The sequence below is a fragment of the Sander lucioperca genome, chromosome 3 (assembly GCF_008315115.2).
Source record: "Sander lucioperca isolate FBNREF2018 chromosome 3, SLUC_FBN_1.2, whole genome shotgun sequence".
In the NCBI taxonomy this organism is placed as follows: Eukaryota; Metazoa; Chordata; class Actinopteri; order Perciformes; family Percidae; genus Sander; species Sander lucioperca.
The window spans coordinates 9,176,463-9,194,091 of NC_050175.1; the positions used below are offsets into that span (position 1 = coordinate 9,176,463).

Genomic DNA, 17,629 nt, shown 5'->3' on the forward strand with positions numbered 1-17,629 from the left:
TATTTTGAGGTTGTACCAGAATAGGTTTACATGGTTTAATTTTCAAAAAACACCATACTTTTGTTCTACTGCACATTGCTGCAGCTCCTCCTTTCACACGCTGTCACGTTTCTGTTTTAGCTACAGAGCGAGACCTCTTAACTTCTGTAACATCTCTGTTGTCAGTCGCACATGCGCAGTAGCTAGGTAAGGATTACATAAGCTAGCTCCAACTTCGGCCTGTACAAGGCAGGATTAGCCGGGAGACTTCTTCTAAACTAGGGCACACTTCCAACTTTGCGTGGAATACCTGCAGAACAGGGACATGTAAGTAGTTCTATACAATTTATTTTGTAGATTAGGGTGAATTTGTGTGTTGTAGTAGTGTTTTGCCATTGAGAATGAGCTAGCATGCTAGTGCTAGCATGCTAACGGTTAGCCCCCTAGGCCCCTCATATCGGCTAGTGACGTAGAAAGCTGTGCAGATTTTGAACAGCTTGCCTGGAGACTGCAGGCAGGCAGTGTTGCTAACTCTTTTCCAATAAAGGTCTCTAGCACCAGCTCCAAAAGTCGCTAGATGACGTCATACGCTCATTTGCATATTTTTGACGTCATTACGCAATCATTTGTATAAAGCTTAGTGGTTGTGTCAGCAAGGTAGATAGAAAGGAATAGAACTCTTTAGCCAAATAATCACAAATTCAATACAGAAATTTGTTTTACCTTATAATTATTACTTAGGCAGCCTATCTTTGAAGTAAAAAAATTTAATTCTACAAAGGGAGGGAAAAAGATCGATAAAGAATTCTCAAAGAAGGCTGGCTTGCCCAGGTCCAGTCCAGCTCAGCGGAGTCTTTCTCCCGTCACGTCCCGCTGTCTCTCCTACCTACGCCGGCCCCCGCACACCCTGTCCCCCTCCCTTTCTAACTACCTGCACATTGTGCGCAGTGCTGCTGCACATGAGGAGAGAGGGGAGAAGCTGCTCCGCTGCTCCTCTGTCACAGAACTGAAGGCGGCTACAGGAGAGAAATACCTTGCGTGCTCGCTGGACAATACAATACAGATTTGTTGCTAGTCGCTTTTTTGAAAAAAAGTCGCTAAGGGGGTCTGAAAAGTTGCTAAATCTAGCGACAAAGTCGCTAAGTTGGCAACACTGAAGGCAGGACACATTCAAAAACCGTATCTCACTCTAAACAGCATGGATGGTTTTTTTTCAAAGTTTGTATGCGTGTGGAAGTACCAGAGACACAAAATAACACCCCAAATCCCAGAAAAAGTGATTTTTTCATAATATGGGCACTTTAAAATCAACGAGACTATAATTCAAAAAATGAACATCATTCTGTGTTGCAGAAGAGTTAAAACTAGCGACTGAGAATATAAACTCTTAATTGAAATGTTTACTGAGGTAATAAATCAAGTAAGAAGTGGGTCATTTCGCCATAGACTTCTATAGAAACCGACCTCTTTTTTGCAACCACACGTGTCGCCCCCTGCTGGAATTCAGGTAGAATGCAGGTTTAAGGCACTTCCACATTTGCCGCATTTTGCCGAACCGGATGCGCTGTCCACTAATAATATACAGTCTATGATTTGCACATGCGCATGTTGCGGGGAAATGTAGTGTAGGCAGCGCTATGTTACTTACAGAGGAACCGTTCATGACCATGCGGAGGACCTGGGCTCTGTGGTTGAAAGGTCGATACTCAGCGATGACAAAGGTCTGAGTTTTACTCTGCATCACCTTGTGAATCCCTCCATTATCTGTTTGAAGACAGACGGACCCACACGAGTATGACTAAATACCCAACCCTGTATAAAACACACCTCAAACCAACCCACTCATATCACGTGTTTCATCACCACATTGTGACTCTTCCAGCAATGTCTATGAAATGTTTTGATAAAAATTTTTGAATTTGAAAAAAGAGATTATTTTTCCAAAAAATGTCATCTTCAAAACCTGTGTAAACCTCGCCTCCAGTTAATAGTCTCCTTGTTATTTTTTTAGTCTTGTCATCTTGTTTTACAATGAGTGGTCACCCAGAGGCCAAAGCGCTAAAAAAACAATATAAAATAATAACACATTTCTCATGAAATTTTTCACATAATGTGTTTCTGTTCTTGGGAAATTACAAAAAAAAAAACCTTAAACCAAAACCAAAGGCCAGGGGTCTCATTTATAAACGTGGCATACTCACAAAATGGGGCTGAAAATGTGCGTACGCCACTTCCCACGCAAAGGTTGTGATTTATAAATAAACAAACTTGATGAGAGAATGTGGGGTCCTCCACGCAAACTCTGACCCATGCATACGCACATTTGGGAGACAATGGGAATATGCGACGCAGATGGTGAGGTGGTGAACTGAAGTCAGACTGTAGAAAGTAAATGTGGGAATAACGATTACTCAGAAATATTTTCAAGTATTGATGCCTCACGCACATTTTTTCACTCCATATCATCCACGTTATCATGAAGATTAAATCCAGAAATTATCCTGAGTGATAATTGTTCCATAAACACCTCCAACTCAAATCTTAAATAAAAATTTGTTCTTAATATTTAATTGCCGCTTTCTCATCGTCACATTGTCCGCTATGGAGCGCAGGAGGAGGAGATGGCCCGACTGCATGGAATACAGTATACCATCAAATACCCTAGCATTAGATAACGGCAGAACTGTAAATAACTAAATATCTGTCTTTAAAACTGTGCATATATCATCAAATGTCAAAGTCTGGAAATACAGACGTTAAGCTCTCACGCAATCGTTACACTTAATATCCTTGTTATCGGTCCGAACTTTAATACTGTCCGTGACAAAACCTGCATGAAGAAACGTGTGTTTGCCTATTAGACTTTCGTCTTCAAATTGTATCTCGGGGTGAGGGATACCACTAGTTAGTGCTTTGATTTTGGCAAGGTGTTAACAATCACAAATTGTTGTAGACATATAAATACTGCGGTGACCCCCGTGCATAATGCTGCATGATGTCACTGCTGGCACTGCAGGAGGACTAACCCCCAATAGAAGAATCAGGAGAGTAAGAGACTTCAGGGACCATGACAATGACTGGCTAATATGCTGATTTAGATTCCCTAAAGCTGTGCTTTTGGCTGAATTGGGTCCAGTAGAGAGGGCATCGCACCAGAACCATGCCATCCCGGTCCAAATACAGGTCCTCACCACTCTGGGGTCCACTGGCTGTTTCCAGAGGGAAATGACAGACAGCTAAGTGTTTTTTTTATAAATATTATATATAATCTTCAACTTTATCACTAAGGCTTGTTTGGATATAATATATAGTTCTGTTAAATCTGGGTCTGGTATATCGAAGCTGTCCCCGAGTGCCGTAATGCCTGCCGTTTTGTACAGTATTATCAATATAGGTAGTCTATAGATCAGGTTTCCCTACACTGTGCAAGAACAGGCCAGAATTATAATTCAATTTGCAGCAATTCCTGAACGTCTGAGAAGTTTTTTGCTTTTTCTCCGTCAGTCTGCGTGATTCGGCATAATGAAAAAACAACTTGCAGTCATTATCAGCATTCATAAGTTGCTTTGCATTGACGATTCATGGTTAAAATGGACGTGTACAGGGTGGAATAAGAGGCTGATTCACGTACGCACACTTTATGGTAATCCGTGATTTATAAAAGGAACATTGCTTACAGATGTGCGTATGCACACTTTTATAAATGAGACCCCTGGTCCTCCTCAGACTATCTGGAGATAGTCATCACTCTAACTGATCTCCAGATAGGCCTGTAGGCACTGCCAAAAGTTGATAGTTTAAGTCCATTGTCTTTTTAAATAACGACAATAATTTGAATACCTCCACAAATAAAAATTACCTAAACCAAACCGGAGCCCTATTCTTGTAAAAAGCACAATTTCTGTGAATGTGTTGGCACGCGACATGTAACAATCTAACGTATAACTAATGTATCAACAATCCATGCAACTAACTTTATGCACTCAAAGTGAAATTCTATGAGGCCAAGGACATCAAAATGAAGTATTTGAAGCTCATAATTATATACAAAATGAGGGAAAAACTTCAGAAAGTTACACTTTTTGAAAAAAAGATCCCCCCCACTTGCACTAGCCTGGCTACGGGCCTGAAAAACAACCAAAGAGAACCTTCCTCCTTTTCTGCTATGCACCTAGCTTTTAAGAGGCAAAGCCAAGTTCAATATAGTGACAAGATTGAACTTGATCTTTTACACTGAATGCTTCCTGGAAAAGGTTGCCACTTAAGAAAACGTGGCAACCTTTTCCAGGAAGCATTCAGTGTAAAAGATAATCTTTACAGTAAGCCTCTAGGTGATGGGATCATGCATAAAACCTTCGGGTTTGACCTCTTAATAAGTCACACCAAACATCCACAATGGGCCAAAGTGATCAATTCTGCTCTCTCTCTCTCTCTCTCTCTCTCTCTCTCTCTCTCTCTCTCTCTACAGTGCTATTTTCAGTGTAAGCTAAATAGGACTTGGCTGAATCCGGCTGCGAGCGCCTGCAGGCCTTTTTTTTTTTTCCAACCAGATACTTGAAACTAGTATTCAGAGCTGCAGCACTCTCAGCTACTTTGTTAAACTCTACTGTTCTTGCTTATTTAAAATGTCAAGCAATAGGTTGTTTAAATGCTTTTCCTCTCAGTATTACAAACTATTTAAAGGAACCTGTGTGTCCTTCGATATGACCCTCCAATGTACAGTACAGTACACTATTCTTAGTATCAACTGTCCTTCATATTACTTTATACTCACTTAGAGACAGGAACAGGACGGTGGGGTCATTGTTCTGGGAACTGTCAACGTAGATGTGAGTGTAACTGTGGTGATTAAAGAGAAGTGGGCCAGAGTTGTTAATGGGCTGGACCCATTCCTCCATCTCAGAATTCTCCATGATCATCTTCAGAGCCTCTGAAGGAATCTTTGTGCTGTCTGCAACACACTGATGAAAAAGGCATACGTTTTGGTTTGTGTTGTGATGGTTCAGTTACTGTTCTCAGTGCCGGTCAAGCTTTCCGTTTCTGCACTGCACACATGCACTTTACAATAATAATGTAATAACTTAGTCATTTTTGAAACAATGGTTCCTTGATTTCAGACAGAGGGAGACAAATGGTCGATAATCTGCGAGAATTGGTTTTGTCAGCTGGAATGAAATCCAATTTCATCAGCTGTAGCTAACTTGCTAATGAAGCTATTGTTAGCTTCAGGAGTTTATGGAAAAAACTCCTGTGTCTGGCTTACTTTTTAATGTTTCTGGCTGTATTGTTTCAAAAGAAGAACCCTCTAAAAGTGTTTCTAAATATGCATTTCATGGCTACATACATCAAATTTAGCTTCACACTGACATTAAAACCAAGGATGCATTGCTGCCTGTATCTTTTCTGATGCTAAAAGTGGGAATTTCAATAAATAGTGGCTTTAAAATACAAAAAAAGAGAACAATAATAATGCTAATACTTAAAAGCTACTAGTAAATAATGTACGTAAATATTGAACAACACAAAGAGTTAATAATTATATACCTACAGTATATAATTAATTTTACTTTGTAACTACATTCAAGCACATGGTTTGAAAGATAGCATAACAATGCCAGGAATCATTTTGTGAAAAGACAATGTGTTATAGTTGTTATTTTACACCTCAGATCAATTTGCATGACACCTACCTGTCTAGACCTGCCGGGGTGATTGACTTTGCCTTTAAATGTGGAGGTTGTGAAGATGTTTTCAATATCTTGTATCGAGTAGACACACACAGCACTCATACCCCTACAGAGAGACACAGACAGAGGTCGTCAGCTGGTGTACACAGAGACATCTGCAGCAACAAGAAACGGTTGTGCGGTCAATAAAGATTTTAGCCGTGCAGGTCAAAAACTGTGAAAAACTACTGAGCAGACGGGCTAAGTTTAGAAGGCAGAACTGAACTCACCGCGCCAATAAAAGAGGAAACATAAACAAAGTGTCATCTGGTAAAACAAATGAGAAAAAAAACAACCTGTTCTGTCTGGACTGTTTGATCATTTGTCAGCTTTATTCCCATCTCTTGATGGTTGTGGTTATGTACTTTGGTTGGGTTAAATTGGCTGACATAACGAGGCAACGTCTTTCTTTGTTTCACTAACAATTTATTTACTGATAGAACATTAATTTTAAAATACAATCCATACACTTCATACAGTATTGTGTATAACACAAGGTATGGGCTGGGGGCCGGATTGACTTGCCATTCGGTCCAGATTGCGGACCTTGGTCCGGGCTTTGTGCAAACTTTGCCAAAATGGATCACCAGTCAAGTTTGCAATCTTTTGGAAAAGTAACATTTGATAAGGCTAATGCTCAATTTATGACTATACTTGAGTACTTATACTGTACTCAATGTTTTAGAGCATTTCTTTTACTCCAACATGATTCAAACGTGAAAAACAGGGATGCACCGTATCCAGGATTCGGCTTCGGATTCGGCCGAATATTGGGCTTTTTGACGGGGTTCGGTTTCTGCCAAACCTTAGAATTTTTTTCCACCGAACTGAACCCTACCCTTGCACTATGCACGCTACGCTGGTCGACGTAATGACGCCAAAGTTGATTACGGGAAGGTGTTTACATAGGTGGACCGCTTAATGCAGTAGGCTGTGAGAAAGTGAAAATGGAACTCGTGAGCAGAAAAAGTGTTGTTTGGCAGTACTTTCAGTCGAAAGAAGGCGATTCAAGTCGAGCTGCATGTTCAATCTGCAATGCCGATTTGTCTCGTGGTGGCAAGGACCCAAAACAATACACAACATTGCCGCTGTTAAAACATTTGCGTATGAAACATCCGAAAGAATACGAAATCTACAGACAGCAGCCAAAATGCTATGGATGTTGTTTACTTCATTAATGTGTTTACTGTGTTAATGGACTGAGGATGGGAGTAGAATTCGGTATTCGGATTCGGCAGAATCTTAACTAGTGGATTAGGTATTCGGCCGAACCCCAAAAATCTGGATTCGGTGCATACCTATTGAAAAATAGCAGTGTTTTACTTCAGTAAAACTTTACGGTATTCTTTCTACCCTTTTGTGAATACATAAATGATAACGGAGTCGTACCATTCATTTCTGAAGAGTGCATAAATCCTGGTATTTTGCCACTGGTCTGCATGTACAGTAGCCACATCCACCAGCTCAGATAAGTGTTGTCTGCTGCCAGGGTCTCCGCAGAAGAGCCTGGCATTCATCTGGGACGTCCAGCTGAACTCCAAATGGTTCTTCATACCCCCACGATCTTCCTAGAATCAATGCACAGCCAAAGGACCAATCACTCCTTCATAAAGCATATAGAATGACTTATATGTAATGGATAATGGTGGGTGGTGATGGCGCAGTGGATATGACACATGCCTTTGGTGTGGGAGATCTGGGTTCAGTTCCCACTGCGATACATCAACCAATGTGTCCCTGAGCAAGACAATTAACCCATAGTTGCTCCAGAGGTGTGCGGTCTCTGACATATGTAGTAACTGTAAGTCGCTTTGGATAAAAGCGTCAGCTAAATGACATGTAATGTAATATAATGATATTGTAGCAAACCAGGGGAAACAGACCAGCCAATCCGGCACAGGGGGCAGGTCCATAGGCTCAGATTGGGGGAGGTGATAGAGGGAGTCTATCTGCCTGTTCAAGTGCTGCAGCCACTTGGCACATGTCACTGATCACACCTGCAGCCCATCAGGTGATCAGGGGAAGGCATTAATGGCGTTTTTCCATTACATGGTACCTGCTCGACTCGCCTCACTGTGCGTCCGTTTTCCATTGCAGATTTTAGTACTGCCTCAGCGTGGCTGGTCGTCGTAGCGCCGCCGCAGTAAACTGCCGTGACGTAACGTGTCACACACACAGAATGTGGAAGGTGTGTTGTTGCCAGAAGACGCATTTTGTTTCAAATGAAGCTGGAGGCAGCAAAAAAAAACACAGCTGGCTAAACTGTTTAAAAATGGCGGGTTTGTTCAGGGGACCCCCGTCTGTGGCTTTCACGTCACCTTTTGGTATCGGCTCAGCTCGCTTGGAACCTTGACTGAGGTGGTACTAAAAAAAGTACCTGTTAGCAGGTACCAGGGACTTTTTTTCGTAATGGAAAACCAAAAAAGGCGAGTAGAGTCGAGGTGAGTCGAGCAGGTACCATGTAATGGAAAAGCGCCATAAGAGAGCCAGCCCAAGGCTGCATGGGAGAGAGTGAGGAACAAAGGACCAGAGAGGCAACACTGCAGGAGTTTGTTGTTCAGTAGGAGATTGGCTGGAAAAAGGATTGCTCGAATTACGTGGGAGCCAGAGGGAGCCATGAAAGCAACAAAGTCAAAAATCTGAGGGGTTCTCTCATATCTGAAGGTGTCTGCCATATGTGGCATTGTAATTTAATCTTAAACAACGCTCATTATCCATCCCTGTGCGGTCTCTTACCATTAAAGACGTTAAATTAAAATGTAAAATATAGGCTACTACGGGATGTAGACCTGAACCCATGAACGCAGCGTCTGATGACTGCACTTCACCACCACACCACTAGGCTATGTGAGCAAACCGCATACGATCGATTTGACAGCACTCGCAAGTCCGAAGAAGTCACCTTGCTTTTAGCTTAATGTGCTTTTGACGTAAATACCACCAATACAACTTAAATATAAATAAATCTGTAGCTATCCTCTGCCATTCAGAGCTCTGTAAAAGTTCCCAGATATTTTGAAACACCTGTCAGCAGTACAATGCAATCTCTGATGTCGGAATATTCAGTGCATAGGCTACCTGACAACATCTCAGTGCAAATTCCAAAATTGTTTGTCTATTTATTTCCACGGTTCAACACACGAGACGACCGAACACCCAGGTGTTGTTATCACTACATGTACATTATAAGACTAGAACATTTGGCTGTGCAATGGCTTTATTCATTTCTGCCAGTTAGTGCATTTTCCCGGTGTATAAGTTAAAGACTACATGCATTATTGTGTTTGACACTGAGGATATCTGAGACAGTGGTATTTCATTGTGAAATTGAGAATGACACTCAGACTAAATCATTTAGTCTATTTCTTTGTATTGCGAAATTGAAATGAAATATGGGCTAATTACAATCAATAATATGTTGAAATTAATTAAAAGGAATCCATTTCTGTAAAAAAAAATCTCTCTATCTGTTGTGTGCGTGTGTCAAGTTATAGCCTAGGCCTACTGTGCGCATATACTGCACAAAAGCGCCACTTGCGCCTAGGCTATTTAATTGTATAGCGTTGTTAGGCTATGTGCGGGGTGTGTCAACTTTTTTTATGAGATAGAGAGACCCCCTTAAAGACAAAAAGATAATTCGAGCACTGGACCTCTCGCTCTGCTTTAAACCCTCACAGGACAACACCGCATGAAGGCTGACAGACCCCGGATGGGAAGAATCCTAAGTTAAAGTTTGTTCCACTACCCTTTTCCTGACATAAGTTATTAAAGAACACTTTATGTTAAAGCTAACTGTCTCTGAGTTACCTATTTTCATTGTGAATTGGGCTTTCAAGTCCCCTGGGTTGCTACAATATGTTACACTTTTTGTTTACGAGCAGCTTCTTTGTGCACATATCTGATGATAAAAACTAGTTGTTAGTCTAGCTAAACACATTCAAATGAATTATGTAGGCCTTACCATGCAAACCCGGGTCACATAAGGGAGCCACATTTCACTGTAAAAGCCTGTGTCTTTGTTTTTCTCCTTATAGAAGGCATACACTTTGCTCTGCATGGAGTCGTCTCCCCGTCTTATGGGCACCAAACCCACATATTGCTGCTCTAAAGACAAAAAAACTATGTAAATATTCATCTCTTTAGCCTAGTACATATACATGTTTAAGTGAACATCATTTAACTAATGAAACGTCTCAAGTCCTTACAGAAAACCAATCTACAGTATCTCCATGCAAATACCTTTATCTTGTCCTGCCGGTGTAATTCGGTTTTTCCCAAACTTGTAGATGCCAACAGACTGTTGAGATCCGGAGTATGTAATGAAGAGATTACTATCGCTTGATTCTGCAAAGAATATTTAGGGCATTATAGCAGCATCGCTGTGCTTTGGTTTGCAGCCGGCATCAGTTCACTTTTGATATTCCAGACGCCAGTTTCTCCTGTATGAAAAAGTGCTTACTTCTAAGCTATGTCTGTTCTGGCTGTGATGCCAGTGGGAGAAACTGGAGTCTGGAGTAAATATTACGTACAAGCAGGAAGCACCAGGGCAATCTCATTATAAGCAATGGTAGCAAAGGAGACAAAATCATTAAAAAAAGATTTGAGCTGAGTAAAGCAGGTTAGTGGTGCTTAAGAAGGCATAGATGTTCAGCAAACACCTTTCCTGGACGAGTAGGGAAGACAAATGCACTCTTGAGGATTAAAAAAGTCCAAAGCCATTATGAAAAACTGTTAAATTAGAAAGCAGACATTTATTAGCACAGAAAACAATCCTATGTGTACAGAAACTCACCCACAAGGGCAGACGGTTCGCCTTCCTTTATGACAAATCCCTTTATGTTTTCTTTTATGTTGTCCGTCTTTTCAGAGGGAATGCACCTGGGTGACTGCTCTGCTAAATCCTACAGGAAAACACAGATCTCATTATCCCCACATCCGGTAGCACAAATATGATTCAGTATATGCATCTTACAGGTAGGTCTGAAAAAACTTGAATACGCAGAAAGTGTTGTGTATCATTTTCTGTTCTTGCAACAGCATCGGTGGTTTGTTTCAAATACACAGAAGAAGAAGAAGAAGTGGCTACGATGAGCAGACAGAAAGGAGCACCACCGATGATTATTTCCAATATGTCCCAATGTTACAGCAAAACAGACGTGTTCCTTCCATTCTCAGTAACATTTCCAGTAAATATCTGTAGTGTCGTACCATGTCACAGCAGACTGTTTCCTCGCCGTTGGTTCCACACAGAAAGACCTGGTTGTCCTCTAACTTCTTGTGGACCACAGTGATGTTATAGTTGCAATTCTAGATCACAAGAGCAAGAATGTTTGTGATATTTCAATCAGATCTGTCCAACATACCACATGCTTGGAAGTTTGCTTTTAATTAATGTTCTTTTACCGCTTTCACTCTTTGGAGAGGCCCTTTGTCGATGCATTCTGTCCACAACACGCTTATTTCTGGAGTCTGTGAAGAGAAAGAAAAGCAGGACTATGACTATATCCACATCACTATAAATGCATGCTATCTGTTATTTGATTGCAGACTCTAGATATTTTTTTAAAGCTGTAGTTTCTGTCGCCCCCTATGAGATACTATTCATCACCTCTTGCCCCCAACCTCTAATGGGTCACCTTTAACTGACAGACTGCTAGAAAGAACGACTAGACCTGACATATACTTAGATTGCTTTTATCCTATAAACCCTCAACAATTAATGCTAAAGGTCTCTTCAGCAAACCCATCTACCTGTCTCTTGGACCCCATCCCTACGAGGCTACTTAAAGAAGCGTTACCCGTGGTTAACACTTCATTGCTAGATATGATAAATATGTCTTTATTGACAGGTTATGTACCGCAGTCATTTAAAGTAGCTGTGATAAAACCTCTACTGAAAAAACCCACCCTCGATCCTGAGGTCTTAGCCAACTATAGACCTATATCTAACCTTCCCTTTCTCTCCAAGATCCTTGAGAAAGTAGTCGCTAATCAGTTATGTGATTTTCTACATAGCAATAGCTTATTTGAGGACTTTCAGTCAGGATTTAGAAAGCATCATAGCACAGAGAAGGCACTGGTGAAAATTACTAACGACCTTCTAACTGCATCAGACAAAGGACTTGTCTCCATACTTGTCTTATTAGATCTTAGTGCTGCATTCGATACTATTGACCATACCATCCTCTTACAGAGACTGGAACATTTAGTTGGCATTAAAGGAATCGCACTAAACTGGTTTAAGTCCTACTTCTCTGATCGATCGCAATTTGTTAATGTTAACAATAAACCCTCCAATTACGCTAAAATTAACCATGGCGTTCCTCAAGGCTCAGTGCTTGGACCAATTCTATTCTCCTTATATATGCTTCCTCTAGGCAATATTATTAGGAAACACTCAATTAACTTTCACTGTTATGCGGATGACACCCAATTATATCTGTCAATCAAGCCAGACGAAACCAGCCAGCTAGCTAAACTTCAAGCATGCATTAAAGATATAAAATCATGGATGGCCTACAATTTCCTGATGTTAAACTCAAACAAAACCGAAGTTATTGTGCTGGGCCCGAAACACCTACGAACCTCATTAGCAGAAGATATAATTACTCTGGATGGCATTGCCCTGGCATCCAGCACTACTGTCAGAAATCTAGGAGTCGTTTTTGATCAGGATCTATCCTTTAACGCCCATCTAAAACACACCTCTAGAACAGCCTTTTTTCACCTTCGTAACATTGCTAAAATTAGGAACATCCTGTCTCAAAACGATGCAGAAAAACTAGTCCATGCATTCGTTACTTCCAGGCTGGACTACTGTAATTCCTTATTATCAGGATGCTCAAATAAAACTCTTAGGACTCTCCAGCTGATCCAGAATGCTGCAGCGCGTGTTCTGACAAGAACTAAGAAAAGAGATCATATTTCTCCTGTATTAGCTTCTCTCCATTGGCTTCCTGTAAAATCCTTCTTCTGACCTATAAAGCTCTAAATGGTCAAGCTCCTTCATATCTTGAGAACCTCTTAGTACCTTATTGTCCCACTAGAGCCCTACGCTCCCAGAATGCAGAGTTACTTGTGGTTCCTAGAGTCTCTAAAAGTAGAATGGGAGGCAGAGCCTTCAGCTATCAGGCTCCTCTCCTGTGGAACCAGCTCCCAGTCTGGGTTCGGGGGGCAGACACCATCGCTACATTTAAGACTAAACTGAAAACTCTCCTCTTTGATAAAGCTTATAGTTAGGGAGTGAGGAGTTGCAGTGAACGCCTAGACCGGCGGGGCAGGGTGTATAGCTGCAGACACAGCACCCCTGCTTTTCTCTGCTTCTCTTTACAGTCATCAGATTTACCTATCGTATAATCAATAATATAGTGCCTCTCCTAGTTATGCTATTATAATTCTAGACTGCCGAGGAAGTTCCTTCTTATGACACGCTCTTTTCTTTTGTTTCCCTTTAATGCACATCCTGTCTCAGAAGTGCTTGTTACTCACCTAGCTCTGGGGAGTTTACTCCCCAGAGTCCTTATGTTTCTTCTTCACCCAGAACATCGCCTCGGATTAGGGTGACACCAAGATCTGGGTCTTGGGTGCAGCTGTGGCTATGGACCTGCTACACCCTGCTACGCTCTACGATTCCCTGCAATGCCCGGCTACGTCCTGCTGCGTCCACAGCGTCCACCCATGCTCTGCTGTGCCACGCTACATCCTGTACCGTCATAACCCCAACCGTCAGACACCGCCCACCAAGAGTCTGGGTCTGCCGAGGTTTCTTCCTAAAAGGGAGTTTTTCCTCGCCACTGTCGCAATAGCCACTGCTAATGCTTGCTCTTGGGGGAACTATTGGAATTGTTGGGGCTTTATAGAGTGTGGTCTAGACCTACTCTATCTGTAAAGTGTCTCGAGATAACTCTTGTTATGATTTGATACTATAAATAAAATTGAATTGAAATTGAATTGAATGAGGAATTCTAAGTAATGACAACAACACTGTCGGCGCGTCCACATGATACAAGCCTTCCGTGATCGTGCACCACCCCCGGAGGACACATAGGACTAAAAAAACATGATGGACTCGCGAAAGTCGCCGGACTAAATCATTTAGTAAACAGCCATACTGAGAAATACAGAGAGAGTTTTGTGGAGCTGATATGATTAATTAGCTGTGTATCAACTCATTTGGCATTGGTTTCAATGTATAATGGACGTCCATTTGTATAAAATAGTTGTGTGCTATAACATTAAGGCCTGAGTTATGTAATCTACAAAAAACACTCTCAGAAATGTTCACTACCTTCTGAAGATTTTGAAAGTGGAATGCATTCAGGTGCGTTTGTCCAGCAGCTATGACACGGTCTCTTTCCAGAACAATCCCAACAGGTGCATGGTGTCCAGGTAAAGGTATCCTTTTTATTGAAGTCTCTACAATAAAAGCAAATAATGAATGTGTGTGCAATGCAAAAGGTCAAATTGTCATTGATTGTACTTAACTGAACTATATACAGTACACAGTAACATTTTAACCTGTAATCTTTTTTTTATGTCCATATTTACTGTGGAATTATGGAGATAATCCAGTTAAAAAATAGACATTTTGTCAACTATATTGCCACAATTGCTGAATTTGCACTGCCCCCAAATGGCCAAATATAGTTGTCCGTTGGATTTCTCTCGTGTTTCACATACTTCAGATCCTGACGTTTCCAATGATGCCCCACATGTCCATATCTACTGTGGAATTATGGAGAAAATCAAACTCAAAAATCGATATTTTGACAATTATATTGCAACAGATGCTGACTTTGCACTGCCCACAAATGACCAAAATGGTCTGCCATTGAATTTCTCACCTGATTCACATACTACAGTTCCTAACGTTTCCAATGATGCCCCATATGTCCACATCAACTGTGGAATTATGGAGAATATCAAGCTCAAAAATAGACATTTTGACAATTATATCAAGAGTGTATGGCTGCAAAATGTCTATTTTTGAGCTGGATTATCGCCATAATTCCACAGTAGATATGGACATAAAAAAGATTACACTTACACTTCACAGTGTGGTAGGCCATAGGTCATGAAAATTTGTGACTTTTTAAATATAATTTACAAGATTGTTGGCTTTTATTCAGACATTCCAGCACCAACAAGTGTCAGGAAACTATATATATATATATATATATATATATATATATATATATATATATATATATATATATATATATATATATATATATATATTATATAAAACTGTGATCTGCCCTGATGCAGAATGGCTCGATTTTGCGATAAACACTGCCACCCAATGGCTGAAACAGGCATTTTTTAAGGTGGAATCGAAACTTAAGGAGAACCAGATAGAATGTGGAGCAAAGTTCAGCGTCGTATATCCATATAGGCCTACTTCTTCTATCAATATGTCCGACAGTTTCCTATCACAACAATTAAAATTCCTAGGGAAGCCTTTGGGACAGGCTTTTTCTCCATCCTCACGCTTGAACAGCCAAAACGCTGATGTCTGTGCCAGAAGAGCACTTTAGTGATTATAGCCTATATAGTCGCAATGCAGCAGCTCTGTTGCGTTTTAGTTTTTGTTTCAGACTAAGCACGACAGTCTTGATCTACTTTTGTTTGTGTTCAAATTAACTGGGAAAAACTCTTCATACTCCTCAAACATTATAAACCATTTCAGTTCTCTTCTTTTCACAACATGTAGGGTTATTATAGCTTACATCACCGCAATTTAAACAACAATGTCATATTTCGAAGTTAAAGAAAAATAAGAAATATTTCAGACCTTTCTCTGTGATTGTCATCCTCGGTTGCGTTGAAATCGCCTCTGTCAAACTATTGAGGCATGACAATAGTAAATATACCGTTAAGTGTAAGAGTAAGAGTGCCATTGTGTGTCTGGTGTCATCAGTCTGACATTAAGAAGTGCTGAGCGTCTGTTCAGCGCTGCGGAGGAAGCCTACTAAAAAGACAGACCCTTTGATGTCCATGATGATTGGCCTGCTTGAGGAGCAGAGGCTGGAAAAGTCATCTTCATACTGTAGATCATATCTGTAGATATTGTAGATCACAAACTGACCAGAGACCAGCATCACTTGTCACTGGAGCCTAATAATGACACAATATGTATTTCATTGTTTTGTTTTTATGTGTTTCACCTGCAACAGAAATACATTGAATATATTCAAGCACACTTGATAAACAATTGCACAGTCTGTCTCTATCCCTCCTCTCCAGCCACAAAGCTGCAGTACCGGAGGCTGAACTTTCAGGACTGCAATCCTAGGACCGCATTTCTAGGACCCTAGCTTTAAAAAAAAACTTTAAAACTATAAGTATGGACAAAAGTAGTATTTGGGTGATATGAATAAATAGATAGTGGATGGCAGTAGATCAGCCCATAGGGAGTTGGGTTGGGAACTGGAGGTTTGCTGGTTCAAGTCCCCTGTGTAGTCAGTCAGGCCTGTGTAAATTGTACTGTGTACAATAAAAACAAGTATAAATGATTATTAAACCTTAAAAACTAAAATAATTTGGACAAAAGAAGTACGCTATTTGGGTGAAATAAACTTTTCAAACTATGAGTACGTGGACAGAAAGTAGAATTTGGGTGGAATAAACCTTTTAATCTCTAAGTAGGCCAGATGGCCTCAGACGTCCCAGTCTGGCAATGCGTCACTGCAGGAGAGTCTTTAGATGTGTTCTGTATGGGCTAATACAACCTTTTTTTCTTTGGTTGGAGAAAGACAATTTATTAATCCAATACCAGTTGCGTTTAATCTGAGGCGATTTAATAGCAACACAAAACAAAAACTTTTTAAACTAACACAAGCCCAGTTATGTTGTGTGACACGACGGGTGTGCGCAGGGAAACGAGGGGATTAAAGACCCGAATGTAAACGGGGCAAAGGATATAAAAAAAAAAGCCCAGGGGGATGAGTAGGCCTAAATCCAAACAGTCCAAACTAAAGCTGCCCACAAGAGAAGCAGGGAAAAGTGAATGTGCAGGCAACTGCAGAGGAAAGTGGGAACATAGGAGGGGCAGTCGGGTGAAGGGGAAGTGAAGGAAAGTCTGAGGCCATCTGGCCTACTTAGAGATTAAAAGGTTTATTCCACCCAAATTCTACTTTCTGTCCACGTACTCATAGTTTGAAGAGTTTATTTCACCCAAATAGCGTACTTCTTTTGTCCAAATTATTTTAGTTTTTAAGGTTTAATAATCATTTATACTTGTTTTTATTGTACACAGTACAATTTACACAGGCCTGACTGACTACACAGGGGACTTGAACCAGCAAACCTCCAGTTCCCAACCCAACTCCCTATGGGCTGATCTACTGCCATCCACTATCTATTTATTCATATCACCCAAATACTACTTTTGTCCATACTTATAGTTTTAAAGTTTTTTTTTAAAGCTAGGGTCCTAGAAATGCGGTCCTAGGATTGCAGTCCTGAAAGTTCAGCCTCCGGTACTGCAGCTTTGTGGCTGGAGAGGAGGGATAGAGACAGACTGTGCAATTGTTTATCAAGTGTGCTTGAATATATTCAATGTATTTCTGTTGCAGGTGAAACACATAAAAACAAAACAATGAAATACATATTGTGTCATTATTAGGCTCCAGTGACAAGTGATGCTGGTCTCTGGTCAGTTTGTGATCTACAGTATCTACAGATATGATCTACAGTATGAAGATGACTTTTCCAGCCTCTGCTCCTCAAGCAGGCCAATCATCATGGACATCAAAGGGTCTGTCTTTTTTTACTTATTTAGTCTAAACTTCAATGTCAATTAATGCATTTGCTGTAGACTGCCTAAACCTCCAGCAGATGGTAGTGTGGGTTCATTGCTGACTGGAACCATTCATGTTTATAACAATGAAGATAGTAAAAACTAAATATTACCTCACTAAAAA

The 17,629-nt window shown here is 40.7% G+C and overlaps 1 protein-coding gene across 2 annotated transcripts in view; it reads right to left on the reverse strand.

The window, feature by feature from the left end:
- Nucleotides 1-15,646, reverse strand: part of LOC116037584 (semaphorin-7A-like) — a 28,305-nt gene extending 12,659 nt beyond the window's left edge. The window contains exons 1-12 of one of the 2 annotated variants that reach the window (XM_035999255.1): nt 15,499-15,646; nt 13,993-14,120; nt 12,558-12,567; nt 11,109-11,167; nt 10,914-11,012; nt 10,498-10,606; nt 9,945-10,049; nt 9,667-9,809; nt 7,095-7,273; nt 5,670-5,772; nt 4,754-4,940; nt 1,628-1,743 (exon numbers count right to left, since the gene is read on the reverse strand). In XM_035999255.1, the coding sequence (XP_035855148.1) occupies nt 1,628-1,743; nt 4,754-4,940; nt 5,670-5,772; nt 7,095-7,273; nt 9,667-9,809; nt 9,945-10,049; nt 10,498-10,606; nt 10,914-11,012; nt 11,109-11,167; nt 12,558-12,567; nt 13,993-14,120; nt 15,499-15,604 (1,344 nt within the window). In that variant the 5' untranslated portion in view covers nt 15,605-15,646. Of the gene's footprint in view, nt 1-1,627; nt 1,744-4,753; nt 4,941-5,669; nt 5,773-7,094; nt 7,274-9,666; nt 9,810-9,944; nt 10,050-10,497; nt 10,607-10,913; nt 11,013-11,108; nt 11,175-12,557; nt 12,568-13,992; nt 14,121-15,498 lie in introns of both variants that reach the window. The other variant, XM_035999256.1, reaches the window with a different exon arrangement.
- Nucleotides 15,647-17,629: the final 1,983 nt, after the last annotated feature.